We start from the raw sequence: 26,763 nt of genomic DNA, 5'->3' as shown, positions 1-26,763 counted from the left end.
TATTATTGAAAGGCTGGAACAAAGCAATGGTACCTGATAAAGCAACAACCGTTCGGTATATGATGAAAACAAAGTTGAAGTATTATATATACTTGAGTATAAGCCGACCCAAATATAAGCTGAGGAACCTAATTTTACCACAAAAAACTGGGAAAACGTATTGATTTGAGTATAAGCCAAGGGTGGGAAATGCAGCAGCTACTGGTAAATTTCAAAATAAAAATAAATACCAATAAAATCACATTAACTGAGGCATCAGTAGATTAAAAGTTTCTGAATATTTACATAAAACTGTAGTCTACGGTAAGACTGCCCAACTCTGATTAAACCATTACTCTAAACATCAGGAGAGAATGCTTCTAGAACATGGCCATATAGCCTGAAAAACCTACAACAATTCATTATTCTAACCTTCTTCAATGTAAATGTGCTTACATATCCTTCCAATAATAATAGAGTAAAATAATAAATGTAATAACAGAGTAAAATAAAAAATGTAATAATAATAAAATAATGGAAATATAATAATAATATTAAATAAAGTAAAATAATTTATTTATTTATTTATTTCGTATACTTCTACCCCGCCCTTCTCAACCCCCGAGGGGGGACTCAGGGCGGCTTACAAAATGGCACAATTCGATGCCTATTACAATAATACATGTAATACTAATACTACTTCTACTAATAATAAGAGAGTAAAATAATAAATAACCTTGACATGAGTATAAGCCGAGGGGGGGGGGGGGGTATTTTCAGCCTGAAAAAAGGGCTGAAAAACTCAGCTTATACTCGAGTATATATGGGAAGTTAAACCTGGCTTTGACTGGCTTCCTTAAGACTGGAACATAGGAGTTTACTATTAAAATAACTATTTGTAAAATAAATCTGTAAAGGGATTTGAACAGGAGCCATAGGGCATGGCAAAAGAGGCAACCATCCAGGACTAGAAATTGTTAGGCCAAGTAGACATTACACCATGCAAGTGAAATTCCTTATAAGCAACAATTGTAATTTTATGGTAAGTGTGAAGTTCCAGATATACAATGTATTAGATATTACGAGTATACGTGTCTTTCAGGACTCCAAAAAAGAGAAGAAACTACAATCAGGAAATCTTGGTGCTTGAGTTTTCCTCTTAGCAATATTTATATTATGTGCAAAATGAATTCCACACTATTGTTCACCTTTGTTGTGCCTGTGTCTATTGCAAGATCATGGTGAGTAAACTCGCCAGCATCTTTTTTCCGAATATTTTCGACAACAGTTTTTGTTATAGTTGCAACTTCTAGACCTGCATTTAAAAAAGGAAAAATGTACAACACTTACATAAGAAGAAACAAGAGGGGATTTATACTAAGGAGGGGGGAAAAGAGTACACTGAATGAGGAGTACTAATAAGACTTAACATTCTCTTAGAGTAGGGCATGGGCAAACTTTGGCCCTCCAGGTGTTGTGGACTTCAAAACATCTGTAGGGCCAAAGTTTGCCCATGCCTGCCTTAGAGAATGTTGTTCCTCAATAAATTAACCACACTATTCCTTACCTGCTTCCTTTGCTAGCTCCAAGCAATGGTGCCGTTGCTCAGTCTCAGTGACATCTTCCAAAAACACAGCATACTGAGCAATAGCTACATCTTGAGGCAAGTGGCTTACATAAAATGCTATTAGATCTGTGTGCTTCTCACATATTAACCTCTGCAGCATAAAACAAAAGTTTAAATACAGTATGAGTTTATTATGGAATTAATTTCATCTATGTACAGTATCTGTACATTTACATGAGATAAAAAAGGTAAAGAAACTGGATGCATTCTCTGCAGGTATATTTTAGATAAACTACATTTTAATGGCAGACTACAGTTATAAATAGGCCTGTTCATTGCGTACTGACGCAGTAAGTGGTTGTACTTATGTAAATATGCTGAAAATAGTTACAAAGTTCTGTTTATTAGTTTTCTTCTTATGATCAACATACGCTCCCATTCTTAGAAGCAAAAATATTACTAGTATGTTTAAAAGTTTATTTATTGGCTATAAGGCACATTCAAAGGCTTACCTGAATGTAGGTTTTCAAAACATCAACAGACACTTCCTCCTGAATGGGGAAAAACAGCATCTGGTTTAATACAATAATTTAAAGGATGGAAACTAAAATTGGCATTTTCTTATCTTTTATGGGAATCTGAAAATTATATTTCTCATGTTACTTTTGAAGATATACAATTAAGTCCAACTGAGAAACAATCATTTATAGTTGATAATTGTTTATCAACTATAGGATTATAGTTGATAATTGTTTATGCTTGAATCACAAGGTACAAAGAGGCCAAATTTCCCCATAATGGCGAGAGTAATGATGTAGTATTACTTTTGATCTGCCATTCTATAACTTCTGATTTGGAGCAAACCATAGAAGCAACTTGCTTTGACGGTTTTATATTGTCAGATGCGATTGAATGAAATTAGTAATGAAGTGTGTGAAGGAACTGTGTGCAGTATGAGATTTTTATTGTGTTTTCATAATTCAGCACTCAAAAATGCATTAGAAACAGCTGTAATATTGAAACAAGCTTTTTTCCACCCCAAACCTGTACTTAAGAGGTGCATTACAATGCCAGCAAATAGTAAAATCTAGCACATTTGTTTTAACTCTGCACTGCTTTGGTGCAATAATGACTGCTTATAATGACTGCCTGCTATTATCTAGAAGCAAACTGAAGAAGGGCAAGGAGCCACCAGGAAATGTTCCTGGGATTCATATATTCTTGTCTGTTTCTCCCCACTTTAACCCCTCTAAACCTGCTCAATAGTTTACAGGAAAAGGAACATAAATGTTGTATTCTTCTTAAAATGAGCTTACTTTGGTCTGTAGTCCCAAAGTGCGGAAGAATAAAATGAGGTGAGTCATGAACCGCAGCAGATGCCCTGGGAGCTTGTTTCTGTCTTTAGACAGCCATTTGTTAAATTCTTCCATCAAACCTGACAAAATACAAGTTTCAAATTACAATGGTGGCATGAAACCAATATTAAAAGTGTTTTGTAGTGTTTGATATAATCTTTAACAGGAACCGTATATTGATTACAACTGCATCATTATGCAACCAAGATAAAAGAAGTCATCTCATATTTAAATAACTTACTAGAGAACCTTGAGGTAGATGTGACAGTGAAGACATAGAAGCTACAATATATGGCCATGCTTCAAAAGGCAAGAAGGAGACAAAGACATGCTTTTATACTAACGCTGCAATCCAATTATGCTTTATGTATCATTTATGACTACATCTCTCTTCTGCCTCCACACTCCACTCATACAGAGTATAAGGAATTACAGATTTCTTTTAAATCAATTGGTAGCATTTCCAATTGCAAATAGAAGGAAGTCACACATGTAATGAATCACAGAGCTGCGATAAGAAATGCAGTAAAGTGAGATTTATAAAAAAAGCAATGTTACCATCCACATCTCCCAGGATAACGAACTTTTGAATCACATGGTAATGCTCTTGATTTTCCTCCAAGACTCTCTGAAAAACGGTTTTGTGAGAAAACACACAATATAGTTAGTCATACTAAGTTATGCATAGCCAAGGCACATATTTTGTTTTTGTGTGTGAAAAGGATTGTGCTGCACCACAGAATAAGGGACAGTTCTTTTGTGCGATTAAAAAAAGCATATCCCTACAAATGTAAATTATTATAAGTTAACTTGAGTCGAAGGTTTACTGACCAAAATAAAGGCTACTGACCGACTGAAAAAAAGCATATTGAAATCTAAGTCATATGTATGAGATATTGAAACTGAAGTGGCTCTTATCCTGGACTTGAAGGGAAAAAGGATGTGATAATATAATAATAATGTGATGAAATAATAATAATAACAACTTTATTTTTATATCCTGCCACCATCTCCCTGGAAGGACTCGAGGCAGCTTACAAGTGGGACCAAGCCCAACACAACAAAGTTAAAAGCTAAAAACACATTTAAAAATACAACACACATATAACAATCTGATTAAAACAATTAAAGCAGCAGAATATAAAAACAACCATTAAAATGAAACAAGACAAGCCTCCATAACCAGAACCAGGGATAAGGTGAGCAAGTTCAGAAATTGGAGAGGGCTTGTGCAAAAATGCAGATTATGGGGCTAGGGGTGGGGTAAAGTGCTGAGTTTACTGTAATGGTCAGTTTGGGCTGGCCATTCATAGACAGCAGCTTAATCATTATTAAATGTACACTGGAACATCCAGGTTTTGTGGTCCCTGCGAAAGGTGGACAGAGTGGGTGCTAGCCTACTCTTCCTGGGGAGGGAGTTCAAGAGCGGGGGAGTGGGGCACCACTGAGAATGCCCCCTCTCTCGTCCCCACTAACCATGCTTGTTGACAGTAGTGGGAGTGTGAGAAGGGCCACTCTGGCAGATCTTAGGATCTGCACTGGTTCATAAGGGAAAATGCAGCCGCAAAGGTAGGCAGGACATAAACTGCTTAGGGTTTTAAAGATCGAGGTTTCCTTACATTTATTATTAGTATTAAAAGATTTCTGAGTAAACAAACAGTTAAATTAAGTCCAGTTCATACAGCCAGTGAAGGCAAGACAAACCATTCCCTTCAGCATCAATCTTCCTAGAATCTTCAAAGTTCCTGTGCTTATATTACTGTTTTTTTAAAAGAACAAAAGACCTTTTCCATAAGATCAAAGAAAACAAAGTGAAATTTACACCAAGACTGGGGTTGCTATATGAACCGTAAGGGAACACATTACATGACCAAGTAGAAATAAAAGATGAAAACAACACTCTGAAGAACTACTTCTGAATAGACACACAATTTTTTTTAAAGTTCTTTCTTTCAAATCAGACTCCAAATTACCTTTTTGTCTGTAGCTTGAAGTTCCTCAAATACCTTTTCTAAAGTCCAGCTTCAAAGAAGTAAAAAAATTGAGACACTGAATTAATATGAATCATTTCAATATTGCGTAATAGCTACTTATCCTGTAAATAATAACTCACTTGGTTTCCAAATACTCTCTAGGGGGCTCTTCTGTTTCTTCTGTGGCCATTACGGAAGAACGAATTTCCTGTTCAACAAGTGTATCCACCATAACCCTGAAATAGGCCCAGACGGCATCTTCCCAGGTCTCACAAACTGGAAGAAGCTTTAGGTTTATGGAGAAAAACATAAGCAAAACTATGAGAATATGTAGCATTAAAGCAAACAAATTAGCTATACAGTAGCTCAGACACATTTGGTGTCTCTAAATGTCAGGATAGGCCATGATTCAGTGAAAGCAGAAGGAACAATTGTGAGTCTCTGGCTTATGTATGTCTCTCTTATGTATAGATGCAAAAAGGTGTCTGGGAGCTTTTGGTTCAACATATCAGAATCTGGGTCATGGTGTTTAAGCTAAGAATAATTTTTAAGTCTCTAGCTTCAAACTGAAGCTAGCCAGTTACGCTGAATTCAACAACTGTACAAAGACACTTTAATCACATGGAAAATATATGTAAGAATGTTGTATGCTTATGCAGACTGATAAGTTATCTGGTTTCATCATAATTTCCACTGGCCTTTTAAAAAAAGATTTAAATGTAAAAGCAATTGGTTCAGAAAATAAGTAATTATTTAAAAATTCAAAAGAACTATGTCTAAAGTGTTGTCTAAACATATCCGTTTTTAAAAACATGAACACAGCTTAGCCTAACTTGTTTGTGCAGTTCCGCACCTATCATAAAAGTAAGCCCAAGCTAAATCTCAGTAAGATCTAACTATAAGGAGGAAGGGAAAGGGAGGAAATCTACTAAGGAATACAGTCTTCCTCGAAAAGATTTACAGGCCTCCTTGTGAAGCCCCGAATGAGCTAAAACAATATTACTGTTTCGTATTCAAGTTTTTCTGGTCTTTAAATCCACTGTATAATGCTTATTTCAGATGAACCACAGCCTTAATAAAATCTCATACCTGTTTTAGGTTCCCACAGAGTGCTGCATAGATTGCTCTCTCATGCTTGTCAAACTGCTCCTAAAATATTCAGTTCAAAAACATCTCAGATTATGGTCATTTACAGCTTGGTTCTGCACAAACTTAAGACATGTACTATACATTACTTTTAATCAGTAGCTTTTGAAAGGATGATACAACATTAAGCATCACAGTGTTTATAAATCTCTATTGGGCAGTGTGTGTGCATTACACACAAGCCATATTCCCCAGAATACTAATTTTCAATTTAGAAAGCATTAAAATATTATCCCTAGTAGAATCCAACATACAGTTGGAAGTGGCTGCTGGCACAACTTTCTCCATTATTTTGTAAAAAAAAAAAAAAAAAAAGATGTTTCCTTTCTTTCAGTGTTTCTGGCCAACAAATTGATACTGCTAGCTAATGAAAACAAAAAAAAAGGTTGAGAGCAATTCATCTACTATCTGATGGAAGGGTTCCCTGGTTGATTTTTAAGCTTTATTTTTGGAAATGAAAGAATAATTAATGCATAGTGGAGACAAGTATGGAAATTCAGACCTAGAATCATAAGAGTTGGAAGAGACCTTGTGGGCCATCCAGTCCAACCCCCTGTCAAGAAGCAGGAAAATCATATTCAAAGCACCCCCGACAGATGGCCACACAGCCTCTGTTCAAAAGCCTCCAAAGAAGCCTCCACCACAGTCCAGGGCAGAGAGTTCCACTGCTGAATTGCTCTCACATTTAGGAAATTCTTCGTGTTCAGGTGGAATCTCCTTTCCTGTAGTTTGAAGTCATTGTTCCACATCCTAGTCTTCAGGGCAGCAGAAAGCAAGCTTGCTCCTTCCTCCCTAAGACTTCCCCTCACATATTTATACATGGCCATCATATCTCCTCTCAGCCTTCTCTTCTGCAAGCTAAACATGCCCAGATCTTTAAGCCACTCCTCATAGGGCTTGTTCTCCAGACCTTTGATCATTTTAGTCGCCCTCCTCTGGACACATTCCAGCTTGTCAACATCTCCCTTCAATTGCAGTGCCCAGAACTGGACACAGTATTCCAGGTGTGGTCTGACCAAGGCCGAATAAAGGGTTAAAATGACTTCCCTGGATTTAGACACTAGACTCCTATTTATGGATGTTTCAGGATTATATATAAATCTACAGGAAGCAAACTGCTCAAAACTTTTCTTTGCAGTCCATTTCTTACCTTTTCTGCCAAACGCCAGCAACTCATTTTCCAAATGCATCTGTATGGATTGCCTTCTACTGGCTCCAGCTCTGTTCCTATGCACAAAGATATAATGTACAACCAGATAAGATGGCATTTCAGAATTTAACAGTGAATGTACTCTATTTATCAGTTATCTATTTAACAGGTACTCTATTTATCAAGACATCCAATTACAGTTTTTCTAAAACTTCCCTCAAAGTTTAATTATAAATGTCCTTAAAAATGTATCATGAATGTCAATTATCAAATTAGATAAGTTTTGAAAAAATTAGCTCTACTCATTGTTCTGTCTTCAAATGCATTTTTTGAGAAGAGAGTTTGGGGAATTTGTATTTAAGATGGATAAATGTATAAACATAATCTTACTAACACACCGTTCAGATATGTACCTCCATTCACATTAGGGTCATGATACAGTTTCCACCCTTCCAGAGTTGCAGCTCTCCAAGCCTGTCCACATCTTTTGCACAGTCGTTGGGCCTTTAAAAACAAGTAAGAAGGCTGGATTAATTTTGAGGAATACAGTAATTCAAATTATTTAAAAGAACAAGGTAACAAAATGCTTCAGTACATCCTTAGCCTTTAAACAAAATGGTCAGAGCTGCAACTAGCTTGGACCCTTGCAATGTTCAGGACTTGGAACTTCTGTTAAAACAAATCAGGGTCAAAATATGGTTTCAGATCCTGATTTAATACTTAATCAGTTTGAACGAATCACGGTTACACTAACAGAAACCCAATGAATATAGTTTGCTCACATATGCATTAACTTTATATATTAAAAAAAACCTATAAGGCATTAGAGACTTACTTCATCTGTCATTCCTGCTCTAATAAGAGTGAACAGGAATCTGAGCAACCGTGCATCATCTTCCCGATCCAAATCATCAAGTGGCTTTTTCTGCCGTATTGGAGCATCTGGATCCTAAATATAAGAAAAAACGACAGTGCATATAATTTTGAATAATGGAAATACATGTTTCCCTGACTATAAGTTGAAGGAACTGAAATTGAAAGTAGAATATTATTGCAAATTCTTTCCCTCTACTGCTGTGATTTTTTTTAAATTCCTGGCACTGTTGTTCTCTGTCTTCCTTTTCGTTGCTCATCTTGCCCTAATACCGTGGATTAAATTGTGATGACCAAGCCATTTGTTATATCAATTAATGACTTGCTATTCCATGGGGCTATCATAAGTCAACAGGCGACATGAAGGTACACACACTTCATCATGGTCAAATATAAAATGTCCCATGACTCCATATCGTTCAAAGAACTGGCTTCTCTAAATATTACAACTGGGTTATTTTTAATAGTTGCTATCATTCTCTCTTTAAAAAAACAAACCAAAAACCAACAACAACAGTAAGCTGATCTTAAAGGTTCTAAACAAAAGGAAATAATTTTGTTTATATTTACATGTTGTACATTCTAACAGTGTAAGAAGTTACAGTGTATCCCATTTCAAAAAGCGTTTTATAACAGTAATTCATTTATTTATATAATGACCAATTAATTGCCAAACTCTAAGTAAGAACTGTTGTACAGGCAAATACTGCCTATGCATCAACTGTGGGCCCTTCCGCACTGCCCTTTATCCCAGGATCCGATCCCAGATTATATTTAGCCTAGGTTATCTGGCAGTGGGGACTCATATATTCCAGTTGAAAGCAGATAATCTGGGATCCGATCCTGGGATAAAGGGCAATGTGGAAGTGCCCCATATTGGAACATGGGAGTCTAAACAAGTATAGTCAAATAGAAGCAACACTTCTTCATTTTTAAAAAAAATATATACATCATAAATTATTGAGGAAGTTTAATCAAATAGCAGAAATTTATAACAGTTTCTTCATTTTTGTGCAAATATTTACGATCTGGAATCTGTGAAATACACTTACTAATTCAGTCACCAGTGGTCGTGAGCTCCCAGCAAATGTGTTTAATTGTCGCTGCTTCAAGATGTGCAAAGTATTCTCCCTGAAAACACAAGGCACATTAATATTTCAACAGCAGTGGTTACCAAATTAAATATTCTGTTATCAAAACTATTATGTACTGATGTATTTTGGATTAAATAATCTCCAGGGCAGCTTTAAACTCACTGAACAATATATATGAACACAGTGTCTTTGATGAGCACTCTTCACTTTACCTTAAGAAATCTCAATTCAAGCAACACTTGGAAGAACAGCTTTAAGCAGGCTTCCTACATCTGCTCATTCTGCTGCTAATACCTGAAACTATCTCAGTTCTGTCCCAAGATTTCTGAGGTCAGCTGAAAGGACCTTTCTATTGACCAAAGTGGCAGGCAGCTTCAGATGCAGTGCCAACCCTATAAGCTATACCTGATTATGATGGCCAACACATCCCAAAACATGCAAACAAATTACAGCAGGCCTGATATAAGAAAAATGGGATAACTGGATGATAAAACATTCCATACTGGCTTGCTATGAAACACAAAATTTTGATTTCTGCTGTATATCCAAATCAGTGCTGTAAGATTTTCCTGAAGTCAAACTTTCAAAAAGTCAGCTTATGAGTTTAAATTTGCAATATCAAAATATCTGTTATGAATGAAAAGCCAAAAGAAATAAAATTCCTTTTCAAAAAGTAATGTACTCTAGAAATCACAACATTGGCTGAATATATAGAAAAGAGGCAGGCACAGGTATGGGGATCTAGCAAAAACTTTGAAAAACAGTTTTTTAAAATGTTTATGTATAATGTGATACCAAGTACCAGCAGATAACAAAAATGAGCATTCATCAGTTTGTAATTAACTTACCAATAAACAGACTTTGCGTAAAATTCAATATTATCAGAAAAATCTCCAATTTCATCCTTGGCAATACTCTCCAGCCAGTCAACCACCAACTGAAAATTAAATTAAACACAAAAATTACACAAAATAAAAAAAAGCCACTTTCCGGTTTCCACCCTACCTTTTATTATGGGAAATTTAAATATCAGGCACAATTAGGTAAATTTCCACTATGTATATTCAACAGTATATTCGCCCAAGTATGTGTTCTGGAAGAGCCAGCATGGTGTACTTGTTTTAGCATTGGATATAGTTTTAGCATTGTCTTGCAACCCTGGAGACCAGGGTTTGATTCCCGGCTTGGTCATGGAAACCTACTGGGTGGCCTTAGGTAAGTCACATACACTTAACCCAGTAAAAAAAAAACATAGTAAGTTCATCTCAGGGTCACTGTAAGTCAGAAATTACTGGAAGGCACACAACAAATGTGTTTTGCACCTGCAACCTAAGTCAGATTCCACCTTCAACATTACAAAGTGTTCTAAGAGCAATCATCCATTTGTTTCAATATGAAGCAAAGCTAAGATTCTTTTGAAATCAAAAGAACCTCCCGAGATTATTTCAAACTAGTGGGGTAAGGAAGTGATAGTTTGGTGATTATTTCATTATTCTCTTAGCTTTATGAAATCAATGTGCACGGCTTCTTTTTAGACGTAATCTGTGGGATGGTTTTTAGAAACATGTATTTGTGAAATACAGTTTTCCTTTTCATTGTAGGGCTGGTTCCAACATAGATATCTGTTTTACTCCAGATATTTGTGTTCAAGATCCCTACCAGGTTCTGTCTTTTAATATCTACACCAGAGATTGGAATGGGAAGGAGGGGAGGGATGGCCACACCGCTCTATTCCAGAACTCTTCAGGAGTCATAACATATCTGTACCACTTCAGATATTGCATAGGAGAGGAGAGAGTACCTCAAACATTGAAAAATGATAATCAACATTATCTGCTTTGAACTGGATAATCTGAGTCTACACTGCCATATAATCCAGTTCAAAGCAGATAATTTGGATTTTATATGGCAGTGTAGAAGGGGCCTTAGATGCTTCCCTTACCTCCTCAAGTAACTTTCACCAGAAACTCTGCTTATCTGCTTTGATAATCTGGATTATATGGCAGTATAGAAGGGGCCCAAGAGATGTGCTTATTGGCAGTTATACAGGTGGTAAGAAGAGTGAGAAAACTGTGATTTAATATCTGTTTACTCAAGAAATAAGTATCAGAGGAAATAAAAGCATCAGTTTTGAAGGTTCTCATTGCCTTCAGCCGAGGCGTTTTTCAAAATGAACGGCAATTTAGGAACATTTTCTCGAAACGCACAAACAGTGAAGTCCTGTTTTTAAGTTTAGAGTTTTTTGGTAAACCATTTTACTTCAACATGATATGGAATGAAATTAAATCTATCACAAAAAGAACTTTTAATCATAAACAAAAGTAACCAACAAACCTTTCTCTACAATACACAACCTATACACATTGTAAACCAACACCTACTTAACGAATCTATAAGCTTCCATTCGTTAACTGTTGATTTCAACTTATTTGTTGGTATTACTTAATTTCTACCTTTCTATTTTTAATAACCTTAATATTTAAGTACTTCTCACCTGTTATAAATGAATATAATGTCTGTCACAGGTTTACATTTTCCTATTTTAAATATTTTAAGATAAATATTTTAAATCTTATTACAATTCTATTTTGCTTTCATTCTCTACATTAGGAAAAATTCAAAAACCTTTGTCTTCCAAAAGGCAATCAGACAACTTCCTAATTGAACTAATAAAGTTTGCCAATTTGCTCAGATCTAATGCATGTTTAATTAGAAGCAGGTTCTATTTGGTGAAGTGGATGCATTAAAAAAGTGCATTTAGATTTGTAGTTGAAACCTTTAAAAAGCATTCTTTTAAATCATACCTGGCTTTGTCGAACCAATGAATCCCTCTGAAACAGGTTGTTTACAGCAGTCTTTTCACTGGCATTTATAACCTAGGGAACAACACATTCATCTTCATATGAGGGGTCAACAGTTTTTTTCAGATAAGCGATTTTCTTTTCTTTTTTCTCTTGGTTGCATCCAGTGGAACAGGATCTATAAAAAAAGTGAATTCCCATTTTCCCCCATGGCCTCCTCTCTGAGTCTCCTCCAGAGGATGAGAAGACTTTATAAAGTCGATTCCAGTACATGTATATGATGGGGGTTGCAGTGGGAATTTGTTGGAACAATGCTCTACTTAAAATATTTTGGACTTTTAAGTAATATTTGACAGTTTCAAGGTTATCTTAAGCATTTCATTCCATAGCTTCATATCTAGGCTGCATTACATTTTAAACAGTAAAACACTTATTTGTGTATTTAATAATGCTTTTATAAAAAAGACTGTAACAAAACTTACTGCAATATCAAACATGGTTTCATCTTCCAAAGTAGACTGTATCCTATCCCTGGATTTAAAACAGTGAGAAAAAATAATGCAGATTAGCATTAAATGTTATTTTTAGTACCCCAAAACGAATGAAAATATTTGGAGATTGATTCTCAGAGTCACACTACACGTTTATGTACAAGAGAACCTCATAGCTTTGTTTCCTCTTCATCCTATCTATACATATACAATGTTATATTAATTGAAAGGTCTCTGTACATGTTCACATACAGTCCCACACTGTCTTGTAAATTATTTTTCCTACAAATTCCACTAAGAATTGAAAGTCATACTGTAGTTTAATATGGTTTTTCGCCATATGAAACTACATTTCACTTGAATTTTTTAAGAATGGCAATAGCATGCTCACGCCAACTATACAAATAAAAACACATAACAGGATAGGGAGATGTTGACTGTTCTATAAGTAGTGAATCTTCCTTTTCTCTGAGCAACGGTGAATAATCTGTGACCCTCTTGGATTCCAACGCCACCAAGTAGATATGGCCAATAGTCCAAGGTGATTGGAGCTTGAGCCCAGATTTCTGGAAAGACAGGTCCCACTCTAACTCTAGCAAATCAAGGGAAGAGCCTGGATATCTTTAAAACAAAGGAGAGGATATTCTAGATATTGTGGATAACTACTCCTTTCATTACTTACTATGGCCACAGATAATACATTTCAACTTTAAAATAATAAGATGTTTTGATCTGAATAGTATTTCTGCACCTGGAATTAAATAATTTTATCTCATAGTATTATGTTATTGGAGCTATATTTATTTTATTTTATAGATATTGCTCAGCTCTTGAAAATTAAACAACTTGTTAACAATGTTACCAAACTAGCACATACACCCAGTATTGGCCAGGTCTTGTTGCGACTATTGCCCACCTACTTTCTCCCTTGCCCAGCTCTGAGAGGGCCTATCTCACGATGTTTCTATGGCAACAGCCTATGTGGTACAAGCAGCTGACGAACATACATACTTCAACTTATATATATATATATATATATATATATATATACACACACACACATACACACACACACACACACACACACAGAATATGTGGGTTAGTTGAAAAAATGTTGCCATTTTTAATGCTATTATACAAACATCAGTTACAGACATTTTTATACTGAATTTTTATTTAATAACAACTTTCTAGTCAAGTTAATAACCTCTTAAGCATGGATATAAAAGATGGATATTTAAGCTTCACTTATATGGATTACAAAGAGAACCAGTGTGGTGTAGTGTTTTAGTGTTGGCATCCCTTCTCAGACATTGGGTGCACCAAAGCATGTCATATTGTCTCAGCCTCAAAGAGAGTAAACCCCTTTGAATTAATATTGCGAAAAAAACCCCATGATACAGCGACCCTAAGACGAATCTATGTTGAAAACAACTTGAAGGCCCATTGCTACAATATCCTACTGAACATGGTGAGGTGCCTCTAAAGTAAACACAAATAGGACAGTATTACAAGTGTATAAAAAGCTTTTTAAAAACGTGCATACTTTTCTAACATAGAAAAAAGCCTAGTTTCTTATTTTCCACATACATTGAGTGCTGTCTTATAATATGTAAAACATATATGATATATAGAAGCAACAAAATCTACTTTGAAGTGTCTAGATCTGAAATCTAGAAGACCAGAATGTGCTTAACTAATGAGCTGTGGAAAAAAACAAGCAGTCTTTGGGGAGGGTTACCTGTAAATTGAGGACAACAGTCTCCACGTTACCATCTCCTGCTTGAGAAGCCACAACACACTGGCAGTTTTTAAAAACTTCTGTCCAGGAGCTGCTCGGTTCACTAATTTTTGAAGAATGTTAACCTGACATTAAAACAACACGTTTATTTTTCATTTTACTTTTCCATTTAATGCATAAAACTTGATCATCTATAAAACAGTATGTGTATATACATATGTAAGTATACCAGGACTTAGAGAGAAATTGTTTAGTTTTAGAAGATCTTAGTAAGTAACTCACGGAGCGACGTTATTAGGGTGTTTCACTCTGTGCCATCTTTTTCTAGAGAGAAATTGTGAATCCGGCAAGATACACTCTTGCTCACATACTAAACATATTCTGCAGCCCCAGTCCATCCCACTTCGCTAAAAAAAGATTCAGCGTGGAAAAAAAACCCTGCTTCTATTAGAATTTTCCAGGGAGGCAATTATCCTTTAAAATAAGGTGCATCCCTCTCTTTGCCTTGTTTAACAAAAGGTGTCTGTGTTTTTACAAAAATGGAAATGGGCTTCTAGTCACTTCCAGTTCTGGAGATTTTGAGGCGGTGCAGCGTCCAAATCTCCAGAGGACAAAAATTGGCCCCAGGATGCTTCGAGACTGACGTTCTTTTCTTCACAGCATAAAGGCAATCATAGAATCAAAGAGTTGGAAGAGACCTCATGGGCCATCCAGTCTAACCTCCTGCCAAGAAGCAGGAATATTGCATTCAAATCACCCCCGACAGATGGCCAAGAGACATGTACATTCTTGACCCAAATAATTTATAATCAAAGGTGAAATAAAAAAGAGAAATAGAAAAGCTACTGTTAACAAGACATTAATAAAAGGCAGAAATAATATTGACCAACACACCTGAAATGTTAGCCCTGTTTCTGGGTATATTTGACCTACTGTTTCCAAAAATGGCAGCATTTGAGATACAAAAATATGCCATACATACACCACTATTCACTCTGAATGTCCATAAAAAATCAGGTTATTTGAATGTAGTGTTTAAATCAATATATTTTAAACATGAAAGGAACATATTAAAAGAATGCACTTATTTCACACCAAAAGCACAGCTTTATGATATAAACTTTCAAGTTATTCAACACACCATATCTTAGAAAGTAGAGCTGATGTGGTCTACCCCATGCAATTTTCTGAATCAGCGCCTCAAATAATCCCAGCAAAAACCAAGACACCAATATTTATTTTGGTAGGACTGTGTAATTAAAGAGAAATTGCATTGACATTGAGCATTCAGTGCTTAATATGTCATTTAACAGCCAAAAATACCAAATAGGTATAGTAAATGTTTAATGGCTGGCACGTTTGCTACACAAATTCTATGTTTCTTCACTGACAGAAAATTTCTTCAGCAATGATGGAATAAATAAAAATAAAACAGAAAATACCTGGTTATTGCAAGTATCTTCATATTCATCTGTAAGTTCAAAAACGGTATTTGAGGTGTGCTTTAACAAAGAATTCAGAAAATCGGAGTACATGCTCCTAGTAGCTGGAGTCAGATAAGAAAAAAGGTACACATTAGAACAGCTCGATTTTAAACCATTCTAGCTTGTATCAAGTTAACACCTAAATTATGCCTTCTAAGAACAGTACACACTAGTACTTTGTTTCAAAGTACATTTTGTAAGAAGGTATTTTGCAAAACGGTTTTTAAGGAAAGTAACATGAATATCTTCATAGGATGACTGACACATGGCAAAGAAATTTTAGCATGTAGACACTTGACATTGTAGTTCTGAAGTTATTCACTCATAATAAATCCAAATCACTGTATCAAAACAAAATAACCCTGCACTACTGTCTCACCAAAGCTCTGTCAAACATATACGTAAAGAAGTCATAAAGGGGGAAAGTACACTTTTACCTGCTTCCCCAGGATCATCCTCATTCAACAGAACAACACTCTTAGTGACATCTTCTGCTGCACTGTACTCTAAATTTGTGAACATCACTGAGTGCGGAGGTGTGAGTGCAGTTGTCCAGTCGCTGTCGTCTAACTAAACAATTACAACACAGAAAATAAAGCCTGGTTTAATAGTATAATAATATATTTGTCCATTTTTGTTGAGTAAAAAAGGGTGCATCTGTACTGTAGAACTTATGTGATCTCACATCACTTTAACTGCCTGGAATCATGGGAGCTGTAGTTTCACAACGTCTTCAGCCTTCTTTTTCACCAAACTTCCAACTCTGCAAATTTCATAGCATTGGACCATGATAGTTAAAGTGATGTCAAGCTGTATTAATTCTACAGATGCACCCAAATAACCTTTAAATGTTTGTTAAAGTCATCCTAATAAAATATGGTGGTCATGGTAAAATAGGCACTCCCTCACACACCCTAGACATGCCTAGGAGTAACATGAACTGTAAGAACAACAAGGCAGGGTGTACTTTCTAGACAGGAAAGATTGCTAGATTGGAAAGGAAGAAGAGCCACAGAAAGTGTCATGTGATATAGGCGTTGGGTCAGGAGGAGGGCATTTCCTCCTGTCTCCTCTATTTTAGGAACAAAGTCAGTTTTGCTGCTGAGATAATCCCCCAACTCCTGGGTTAGAGAATTAAGAGACAGAATCAGAAGAGAGACAATGTCTATGGGAATAGTGGCAGTGGCCAAAATGAATTCTGTTCTATTTCAAGGCTCAGCTCTGGGGGTCTGGCCTTCATCACTTAAAAGTTCATGTTAGCTTTTCTGTTCCTTCAAATATAGAAACCCTTATTCTTGGATCATTAGAGCTTGCTTCTCTACACCAAATTCCTAGGGTCCATGAGAATATATTGGATAGGTAAAAGAGTTGCTCCATGCCCACAATTTTTAATATTTTACATTCACTGACTGTCACCATAAAATGATGTGGCTGCCCATCAACTTGTGTTCATAGAAATGAAAAAAAAAAAACCCCAGTAAAATGAACCTTAAAAACACATTTTGGTTCATAGGATGGCGAGAGAAGCCCTTAAAATCTTTAAGAAGAAAATACCACATAGCTCATTGTTGAAAGGACTGCAGTGTCAATATAAGATGTTAGAGCATGCAAAATGACAGAAAATCTGTCAACATTAGCAAGAGTACAAATAGACTCTATTTGTGAGGGGGGGGGGGGGGGCAGGGGACAGCTCCACCTTGTCTCCTGTATATGTCATTAGTCAACCCCTCCCCCCAGCACCACCTGCTGCTCTGGGCCAGAGTGAAGAGAGGGGGCCAGATGACAGTTCCAACTTGTCTCCTGTGCTATGCTAATAATATAATATAATGTAATATATATTGTATATACATATATTTATAATATTATAATACAATATAATACTACTACTAATAACATGATATTATAATTATATATTTTATATTACATGTAATATTACTAATAATATTACAATATAATGGCATAGTACAATATAGTAATATATAATACTGATATTGTACTATGCTAATAATATAATATATTGCATGTAAATATATCTTGTAAGACTCTCTGAGTCCCCTTTGGGGTGAGAAGGGCAGCATATAAATATTGTAAACAAACAAACAAACAAACTCTACATCTTCCATCCTCACAACAACCAACTTTGCTGCTTTTAAGGTGAAAGCAGAAACGCAGTAAAGAACTACTCAAGAACAGTTGCTTCACTAGCAATAACTACAGTAACACATCAGTGATGTCATAATTTCACAATGGCAGAGCACTTTTCAGTCTCTGTAGTCTCCAGGCATTAAAGCACTCTTTATCAACATGCAAGAGCAGGTAATTCTGGTTCTTCAAACTATTAATTACTAACTGATCTCTAAATATTATAAATATTATAAATTTAATACTGTTTTTCTAAACTGGGGGAAAGTTAACACCAGAAAACTAATAGCAAACTCTGTATTTACACAATACTTGGGTCAGAGGCATACCACAGAACTGCAGTGGAAGACCTAGAGAGGCCCACAAATATTTCCCTCTCTAGGCCCTCTGGTTGGTATATTTGGGCCAGAATAAAGTCACCGAAAAGCGGTTCCCAGACTTTTGTAGTCATCGAATTCCTCCCCACCATCACCACAGAACCCCAACTATGTCCCTAAGCATTGTGAACCCACAAAGTTCTTCCTTCTTTCATCTACTCCAATTGCCTGAGTATTTTGTATAATGTAGTACATTTGGAAATAAAGAGAAAACATTTTAAATATAACCATAGTCCTTTATTTTGGTAGAAGAAAATATTATATATAACCACAAATATTTACTTTGGTAAAGGAACTCCCACAATGCTTTTGCAGAATCCTAGGGTTCTGCAGAACAGTTTGCCATTGAATTCTACTGAAGGATGTGGCTAGACGTTTGCCAAAGAATCAATATCTCTTTCGTGGAGCACAAGGAAAACACAACTGTCAAATGCACTCCATGCAGCACATTCCGACTTAGTGTGTTCTTACCACAGATAGATTTCCAAGATGCCCAGGAGTATGCATAAGATAAGGAGATCTTCCTTCTGGGCCCAGAATGGCAGACATGTTTGGTTGCCTCATGGAACTTCGACTGTGTGGAGTAACTGGGGAAAAATATAGTATTTTTCCAAAGATTAATAGGAATAGGTCGCAAAACATTAAGCTTTCTAGTGAGAGTAATCAGTTTATGAAGTTGCATCACAGAAAGTGCTGTAAGTAGCTGTTTTTTTGTGCTAAAACTCTACCTTAAAGATACTCTCTTAACGGAATTTTGACAGTACTGTGTGAGGGAAAACATACTAGATACAAATATTTAGTGTATTACTAAAATTCCTACAATTAAAAAAGCATTTGAATTGTTTGTAAAAAAGCATAAAGTGCAAAGGAACATACAGGAGTGAGGAAATAATCCTGGAGTCCTGGGAATTGTCGGTCCTCTTGTTGTCATACCACTTAAACTGTCATCCAGGGAAGCAAGGACTAAGAAAAGGGAATCCAGTTAAGAAAAAAAAAAGTATATATTCTGACTCATTTTCCAGATGCCTGTGGCTGTTACAGATGAAGACCATCTAGGTATGCCCACCTTTTTCTTTCTCTTTTTTATTTAAATGCTTTCCGCAAACCCACCTTTTCCAAAAAGTCTTGGGATAAACTAGGTGAGAGGAGTGCTTTTTTTTAAAATCCAAATTACACAAACTGGGTGGGAGAACTGATTTAAAAATAGAAAGTTGGAGATACAATTTAAACCTCTTTCTCATGCTATGAACCTGGTTGTGAAGAAATTCCAAAAACGTAATCCAACTTATACATATATAAAATGAACACATAAAAAAACTTTTACTATTATTTAAACACAATTAAATTAAGGATATCTTAAAAACACTAATAACGACATGACACCACAAAGCCAATAGAAAATTCCTTCATCAATAATTAGTTGGTAATTACTAAAAGCTTATTTGAAAAAAAATACTGTTGTCTTCTGGTAAGAAAACAGAGTCCTTGTTTAAATATGCACTGGTTGGCACGGTTAGTCATTTTCTTCAAGTGACAAAAAAGAAATAAAAACAAAGTGTTTACTGTATTTTCTGAGACTCCTAGCCATTTCCTTACTTAATTCTTTTGATGAAAATGAGATCACAAGGTCCCCAAGAAAGGGAAAAAATGTATTTTAATTTATGTTAAATATGTAATACCATGACCAGTGTCAACATAAAAAAAAAAATTAAAAACCAAACAAACATAATTTATGAGAATTCGGGAAGAAATGCAAACATTGAGACCATTCTAATAGGCCTCAAAAAAGGATACTCGAAACTTTTTTTTGCGAACTCTGCTTCCGAACTGGCTGAGTTATTTCTTCAGACATTTCTGGAAAGGGAAAAGAATCAATGAAACTAATTTGTATTGCAATGTATCCTTCTCTGTTTCTATTGAATGAGCAATCAAGCAGGAAGAGTTCGGAGAAACGCAATTCTTAGCTTTGTCTCTTTTTCATTAAGAGAAGAATTGCTTGTAGCTATGAATAATATAGTAATAATAAAACACTTCTAGACTGTCCTCTTTTTCCAAGAGGACTCAGGGCGGTTTACACACACAAAAAGGCAAACTTTCAAACAAGTACAAATACATCAAGGCAATATGACATGATACAAAATAACAATAGTGAACTAATTGTCTGAAGAATGCAATTAATGAAGAAAATTAAACATCAAAAATGAAAAACATGATACAAATAAACACATAAAACAAAGTACATTAAAACATAATTAACATTAAAACATCTGACGTAGTAAAACAATTAAAATAGATGAACAATGGCTGTTTTAGTTGTTCTTTAAAGTGTACCATGATGGCCATGGGGCACAAGTAAGTCAGCCAGCATTCCAATGGCATTATTGTGGGTCCCCAGGTGTTTTGGCCAACAACTCCCAGAAATCCCAGCTAGTTTACCAGCTGTTAGGATTCTGGGAGTTGAAGGCCAAAATATCTGGGGACCCACAGGTTGAAAAACACTGGTCTAGAGTATCCCAGTCCTCCTTATTATGAAAACATAAGGAATACAAACCAGAATAAAATAAAATAAGAATAGTACAATGAAACAGATTGCAAAAATAAAGTCTGATTGAAAGTTCAGAATCCTACATTACAAGTTCTAGAAAGCCTGCAAAAGCAGAATTAGTTTGCTTAGTACCAGTATGCTTGTACAGCACCAGTAACATGACAATTAACATGGGTACCCAGGCAGGCCTGCTCTAGAGAGAAAATCTAGCAGTGAAGTGCCGCTATTGAAAAGATACTCCTTCTCATTGTGTTCAGATGGCAAGGCACCCAGAGAAAGATTTGAGGATGAAGGCCTTCATAGATTTCTGGACTGATGCAAGATGGGGGGAAAAAACCAAATCAGGCCGGAAGCCAAAGTAAGTTTATCAGACTTGTTGCACTTGCATATGCAAGCACATACACACACTCCACTTTTTGAAAACCATTGATCTCTAAGAGAGCCAAACTTGGAAAATTTTCAATTTTTAAAGTCTAGTCCCTATTGACCATTCTATCTGAAGGAACCTGGCTATTGGGGTCCAAAAGAATAACACTTTCAAGTTGTGGGAAGAAAAGGGGAATAAATTAATGAGAATAATGTGAGAAACAGCTGTCAGCCACACTAATATTCCAAGGAACGGTGAGAATGAATGAATAGATACTGTAAAAGCACACCTGTCAGTCACATAACATTCCAAGGAACAGGGTGAGTGAATGAATGAGAACAGTGTAAAGAATACTTGTTAGTCACAGTAATATTCCTGTGGAATGGTATGAATGAATGAATGGCTATAGTATAAAGAACATACCAGTTATTCCAATATTCCAAAGAATAGTGTGAATGAATGAGAACAATGTAAAGAACATCTGTCAGTCACAGTAATATTCCAAGGAACAGTGTGAATGAATGAGAACAGTGTAAAGAACATGTCAGTCACAGTAATATTCCAAGGAACAGTGTGAATGAATGAGAACAGTGTGAAGAACATCTGCCAGTCACAGTAATATTCCAAAGTACCTACTAAGGTTAATTCTCTATGAAGGAATGAGAGGAACACCTCAGGCAACTGATTTTTCCTGCAGTCGCCCAACCACAGATTCAATCATCCATGGTTTGAAAACATTTTTTTGAAATCCAAAAACCAAACCTTCAATTTGCCAATACATACAAAGGCCACAATTTTACTATGCCGTTGTGTATGATGGGATGTGAGCACCCATGGATTTTGGTTTTTTTAATGCTTATTTTTTTATTATGTGTGTTTTTGGCATCTAATTGTTGCCTATATATATAAGCTACCTTGAGTCCCTTACGGGGTTGAGAAGGCCTGGGTGAAAATACAGTAAATAAATAATAAAATATACATACTTAGCTGGGAGTAAGCCCCATTTAACAGCCCACTGTTTCAAGAAAGGGGGAGCACAGTGTCTAGATCTAGGGAAGTAATGCTACCCCTCTATTCCACCTTGGTTAGACCACACCTGGAACAGTGTGTCCAATTCTGGGCACCACAATTGAAGAGAGATGTTGAGAAGCTGGAATGTGTCCCAAGGAGGATGACTAAAATGATTGAGGGTCTGGAGAACAAGCCCTATGAGGAGCACCTTAAGGAGCTGGGCATGTTTAGCCTAAAGAAGAGAAGGCTGAGAGGAGATATGATAGCCATGTATAAATATGTGAGAGGAAGTCACAGGGAGGGGGGAGCAAGCTTGTTTTCTGCTTCCCTGGAGACTAGGATGGGGAACAATGGCTTCAAACTACAAGAAAGGAGATTCCATCTAAACATGAGGAAGAACTTCCTGACTGTGAGAGCCGTTCAGCAGTGGAACTCTCTGCCCCGGAGTGTGGTGGAGGCTCCTTCTTTGGAAGTTTTTAAACAGAGGCTGGATGGCCATCTATCAGGAATGCCCATGAGGTCTCTTCCAACTCTCTTTGATTCTATTATTCTAAATTCAAATACATGTTTACTGGACTGGGGGAGGTTAATCGTTTTTAGCTACAGTGAAATAATTGAGAATTCCTAACATAGCTAATGTTACCTATCTTTTGTGGGGCTGTCTCTTTCACCTTCCCCATAATAGAGACAATCCTACGTCCCTCACAAAACTGTATATCCCAGAGAAAAGGTGATTAAATTGCCATCCAAGCAGTGCAGTGTGAAAGCGAACGGGCACTTCCGAGAGGCTCAATGCTCGAGCATCCCTTATCTGAAATTCAAGACTTCAGAATCCCCAAGTGAGTGACTGAGACAGTGACACCTTCTGCTTTCCAATCCCCGGCTGAGGGGGAAAACCAAGGGGCCCGAGGCTGTTAAGAATTGTGGGAGTTGAAGTCCAAAACACCTGGAGAAAGGCCGAATCTTGAAGCTGAAGCGGCGGGAAAGAAAAGAGAAGAGGCCTTGGCTGCTTTGCTGAGGCGAAGGACATGCCTGAGGCCATTTCTTCCTCGGCTGCTGAACTATAGAAGGCGGGAGGGCCTCACCTCTCAACCCAATGCTCACGCCTCCCCTCCAGCCTTTGACTCGCCTATAGACCTTCCGCCATACTCACCTGCTCTCCACAGCCGAGTGCCGGCTGCCGCTTGTTGCTTGAGACTTCCCGCCCGCCGGAAGCGGAAGTGAAACTCAGGACCCGGATGAGGGCAGGAGGCTCTCTCCCGAGACAAGGGAATAGCTCCATGGAGATGTACACATGGCGCCCCCTGCAGGCGAGGAAGACCGCCTAGCCCCCACCGCTTTGGGCGTGGCGGGAAAGTTTTCCATCGCTGGAAGGAAGTTTGGGGCCCCTTCCTGACAGCTCAATCAAACCCCGCAGTATCTGCTTGGAACTGGAATATATGGCAGCGTGGACTCAGGGCCCTTCCGCACAACCATAAATCCCAGAATATCAAGGCAGAAAATTCCACAATATCTGCTTTGAACTGGGTTGTCTGAGTCCACACTGCCATGCATTTCAGTTCAAAGCAGATATTGGGGGTTATTTTGCCTTGATATTCTGTGTTAAAGGGCCCTCAGAAAACCCAGTTCAAAGCAGATATTGTGGGATTTTCAGCCTTGATATTCTGGGTTTTATGGCTGTGTGGAAGGGCCCTGATGAGAGATTGCAGGTTAAAGGTGCCAGAAAAGCCGCTATTTGACAACTGATGGGCAGATTCAGTGCCCCTTTTTTGGCATTTAATAATAATAAAACTTTATTTATACCCCGCTACCATCTCCCCAAGGGACTCGGTGCAGCTTACATGAGGTCAAGCCCACAGTACATCAGTAAACAAGGCAATAACAAAAACAATCAATACAAAACAATATAAATCACATAAACAAAAAATTTCCGAGTATTTGTATCATGAAGTCTAGGACTCGGGTCTAAATGCGAAATTCTTGTAGGGCTCAGACTTTAGACACCTACACGTGACCTAAACGGTACTACGCAGTACACAAAACCACCCTAAAGTAAAGGTGTCACTATGGGTGCAACTACTCTGCAGAATGAATGGGGTTTGATACTACTATAACTGGCATGGTTCAATGTTCTGGAATCCTGGGACTTGGGGTGATACTGGTACTCTTTGGCAGAAAGGACTAAAGACCATCCAAAACTAGAGCTGGCAGGATTTCACAGTATTCAGCCATGACAGTTCAAGTGGTGTCAAACTGCATTACTTCTACAGTGTGGATCAGGCATGGGCAAACTTTGGCCCACAATTCCGAACAGTAGGCTGTTAGGAATTGTGGGAGTTGAAGTCCAAAACACCTGGAGGGTGTAGATGCACCCCATCTGTTACCCATGTTGAAAATTTTGGAGTGTATTGGCTTTCCTTTATTGGTATTAGTGCATAAGTGCTGGTTTTAACCTATAAAACCCTACACAGCTCTGGCCCGGTTTACCTGTTCGAATGCATCTCCTCCTATAAACCATCAAGGATGCTAAGATCATCTGGAGAGGCCCTGCTCTCGATCCCACCACCTTCGCAGTCGTGGTTGGTGGGGATGAGAGACAGGGCCTTTTCTGTGGTTACCTCTGGCTATGGAACTCTCTCCCTGGCAAGATTAGGTCTGCCCCCTTCCTCTTATCAATCAGGAAGCAGCTAAAATCCTGGCTCTGGAATCAGGCATTCGCAGTTTGATAGATGATCCGGCATAGACGAAGATTCAATGAATAATTGGATTGAGTTGGATGATGTTTTTAACCTGATGATTGTCTTTTATATGCATTTTAGAACTTACTGTGTATGTTATTTATGTTATGTATTGTAAAGCATTGAATTTTTGCTATTAGCCGTGGTCTGAATCCCTCCACGGAGGTAGAGTAGAACGGGATACAAAAGTTCTAAATAAAAAATATTTTGATATATGCATCTTAATGGTGTTGCATTTGTTGGTTTTAACCATGTTGTACCTCACTTTGAGCCTTAATGTTCTTCTGGAAGGGAAGCTGTGCTTACATACATAGCTATGAAACAGAATGAACAGTTCTCTTTTTTGGTGCCATCCTGTTTTCACCAGGTTTTTCAGCCACTCATGCCCTAATGATGATAAAGCTTACAGATCCAACTACAAAAATGTTTTGAAAGCAAAGGAAAAACAATCCGTGCAAGGCCACACAGAAGAAGAGACAAAACCCATTCTTTTCCAGTGGCACAGGTAAAAGCAAACAGGTGAAGACTTCCTGGCTTGTATGTTCTTTATTAATAACTTTTGCCACATTCAGATGTTGCCTGGCCACGTGCATCCTGGTTTAATTCTTTGAGATGTTGCAAAATATGCTATCTCTTTCAGTCCTCCTTCAGAAAGAAAGGGCTTCCAAATATAGCTGGCTCAGCCATAGATGCATAGCTTTGTGAGGGCTCTTAATGGTACATAAAGGAGGATTTCATTGCAGCGTTTCTTGTTCTCTACCTGCTGAGGTCAGTCGTCTTTTCATCCATCATAAAATATGGGATCTCTGATGTTGTACACTTTTTCTATTCTTAGCTATACACTTTATCCTCTTTTTTCTTCTGAACTGAAGGAGTATCAAGGAAAGGTTCATAGATGAGTATTCGGTATCTGAGAATCAGCTACATTTCTGTGTTTACTTCTGCACCATCTGTGAACTTCCTAGATAGTGCAAGAAGAAATCCCCTGTGCTCTAAAATTAAAAGACCAGTCAAGCGATGCAAACAAAATCAAATCAATTAAGATAAGAAATAGGACATGAAATGTGTAGCCTAAATGGGAATTTCGCCATGAATGCTCTCTCTACTGCCAAGAAATCAACAAGCTGTATATTACCCTGTTGGTTCTTTACTTAGTTTTTGGTTCAGCTTGGTTTTAGGTTGCAAGACTTAAAACTTCATATTCAAGAATAGTTCAATGAGATTAATTAGATTAGTCCTTTCGAATCCCATTTCTAATAAGAAAGGAATTACTGGAGCCAGGTGTTTTTTTGTATCTAGAGGGCCCTTCCAGATTGATCTAAAGAGGTGAGAGGGTAAATAGAGCCCACAACAACAACTATATGTTGGGATTGTAGGAAAAAATCCTGAGAACTACAAAAAATGATGTAACTGCTTTTTACATTTGCTCCATTTGGAAGAGAAGCTTCAAGAAAGCTACAAAAATCAAAGTCATGAATAGATAAAAACAAAAGAGAAATATGTTCACAGAGTGTCTTTGGTTTTATCCCAATTGTATGAATGTATTAACGCAGTGAAATTAAAACAGACTATGCATGGTAAATTTAATTTATTAATCCCTAAAACAGAGTTATGGATCTGATAATGAAATACGTTTATATGATGTAAAATTAAAAAGTGATCAGTATTGGACTGGGATTTAGAAGAATTAAAACAGCAATGAAGATTGATCCAATTCCAAAAATTGCTGTTGAAATTTTACATTATTGGAACATTAGTGGTTTAGGAGCATACATCCATGATGACTTATTGGTGACAAATACCATTTTCTTGTTGACTTCTGTATCAACTGTAAACCCTATGTTCAAGTCCTAAATCCTTTTTTTGTCCAAGTATTTTAACCACCTTATGGCTAACATCAGCAAAAGATACAAAACATTCACTTATAGA

The 26,763-nt window shown here is 36.9% G+C and overlaps 1 protein-coding gene across 1 annotated transcript in view; it reads right to left on the bottom strand.

Moving 5' to 3' along the window:
- Window positions 1-23,327, bottom strand: part of NUP107 (nucleoporin 107) — a 29,401-nt gene extending 6,074 nt beyond the window's left edge. The window contains exons 1-22 of the mRNA XM_060777485.2: window positions 23,250-23,327; window positions 19,968-20,027; window positions 19,050-19,136; window positions 18,645-18,760; window positions 16,092-16,224; window positions 15,613-15,716; window positions 14,171-14,295; window positions 12,421-12,469; window positions 11,942-12,013; window positions 9,986-10,074; window positions 9,096-9,174; window positions 8,006-8,119; window positions 7,584-7,674; window positions 7,171-7,247; window positions 5,964-6,023; window positions 5,015-5,160; window positions 4,875-4,923; window positions 3,460-3,529; window positions 2,863-2,981; window positions 2,059-2,097; window positions 1,547-1,697; window positions 1,188-1,294 (exon numbers count right to left, since the gene is read on the bottom strand). Of these exons, the coding sequence (XP_060633468.2) occupies window positions 1,188-1,294; window positions 1,547-1,697; window positions 2,059-2,097; window positions 2,863-2,981; window positions 3,460-3,529; window positions 4,875-4,923; window positions 5,015-5,160; window positions 5,964-6,023; window positions 7,171-7,247; window positions 7,584-7,674; window positions 8,006-8,119; window positions 9,096-9,174; window positions 9,986-10,074; window positions 11,942-12,013; window positions 12,421-12,469; window positions 14,171-14,295; window positions 15,613-15,716; window positions 16,092-16,224; window positions 18,645-18,760; window positions 19,050-19,136; window positions 19,968-20,025 (1,935 nt within the window). The 5' untranslated portion in view covers window positions 20,026-20,027; window positions 23,250-23,327. The remainder of the gene's footprint in view (window positions 1-1,187; window positions 1,295-1,546; window positions 1,698-2,058; window positions 2,098-2,862; window positions 2,982-3,459; window positions 3,530-4,874; window positions 4,924-5,014; window positions 5,161-5,963; window positions 6,024-7,170; window positions 7,248-7,583; window positions 7,675-8,005; window positions 8,120-9,095; window positions 9,175-9,985; window positions 10,075-11,941; window positions 12,014-12,420; window positions 12,470-14,170; window positions 14,296-15,612; window positions 15,717-16,091; window positions 16,225-18,644; window positions 18,761-19,049; window positions 19,137-19,967; window positions 20,028-23,249) is intronic.
- Window positions 23,328-26,763: the final 3,436 nt, after the last annotated feature.

The sequence above is a fragment of the Anolis sagrei genome, chromosome 5, assembly GCF_037176765.1.
Source record: "Anolis sagrei isolate rAnoSag1 chromosome 5, rAnoSag1.mat, whole genome shotgun sequence".
NCBI lineage: Eukaryota > Metazoa > Chordata > Lepidosauria > Squamata > Dactyloidae > Anolis > Anolis sagrei.
Note: the sequence above shows the minus strand (reverse complement) of the source record. Positions and strands in the feature narration are given on the sequence as shown.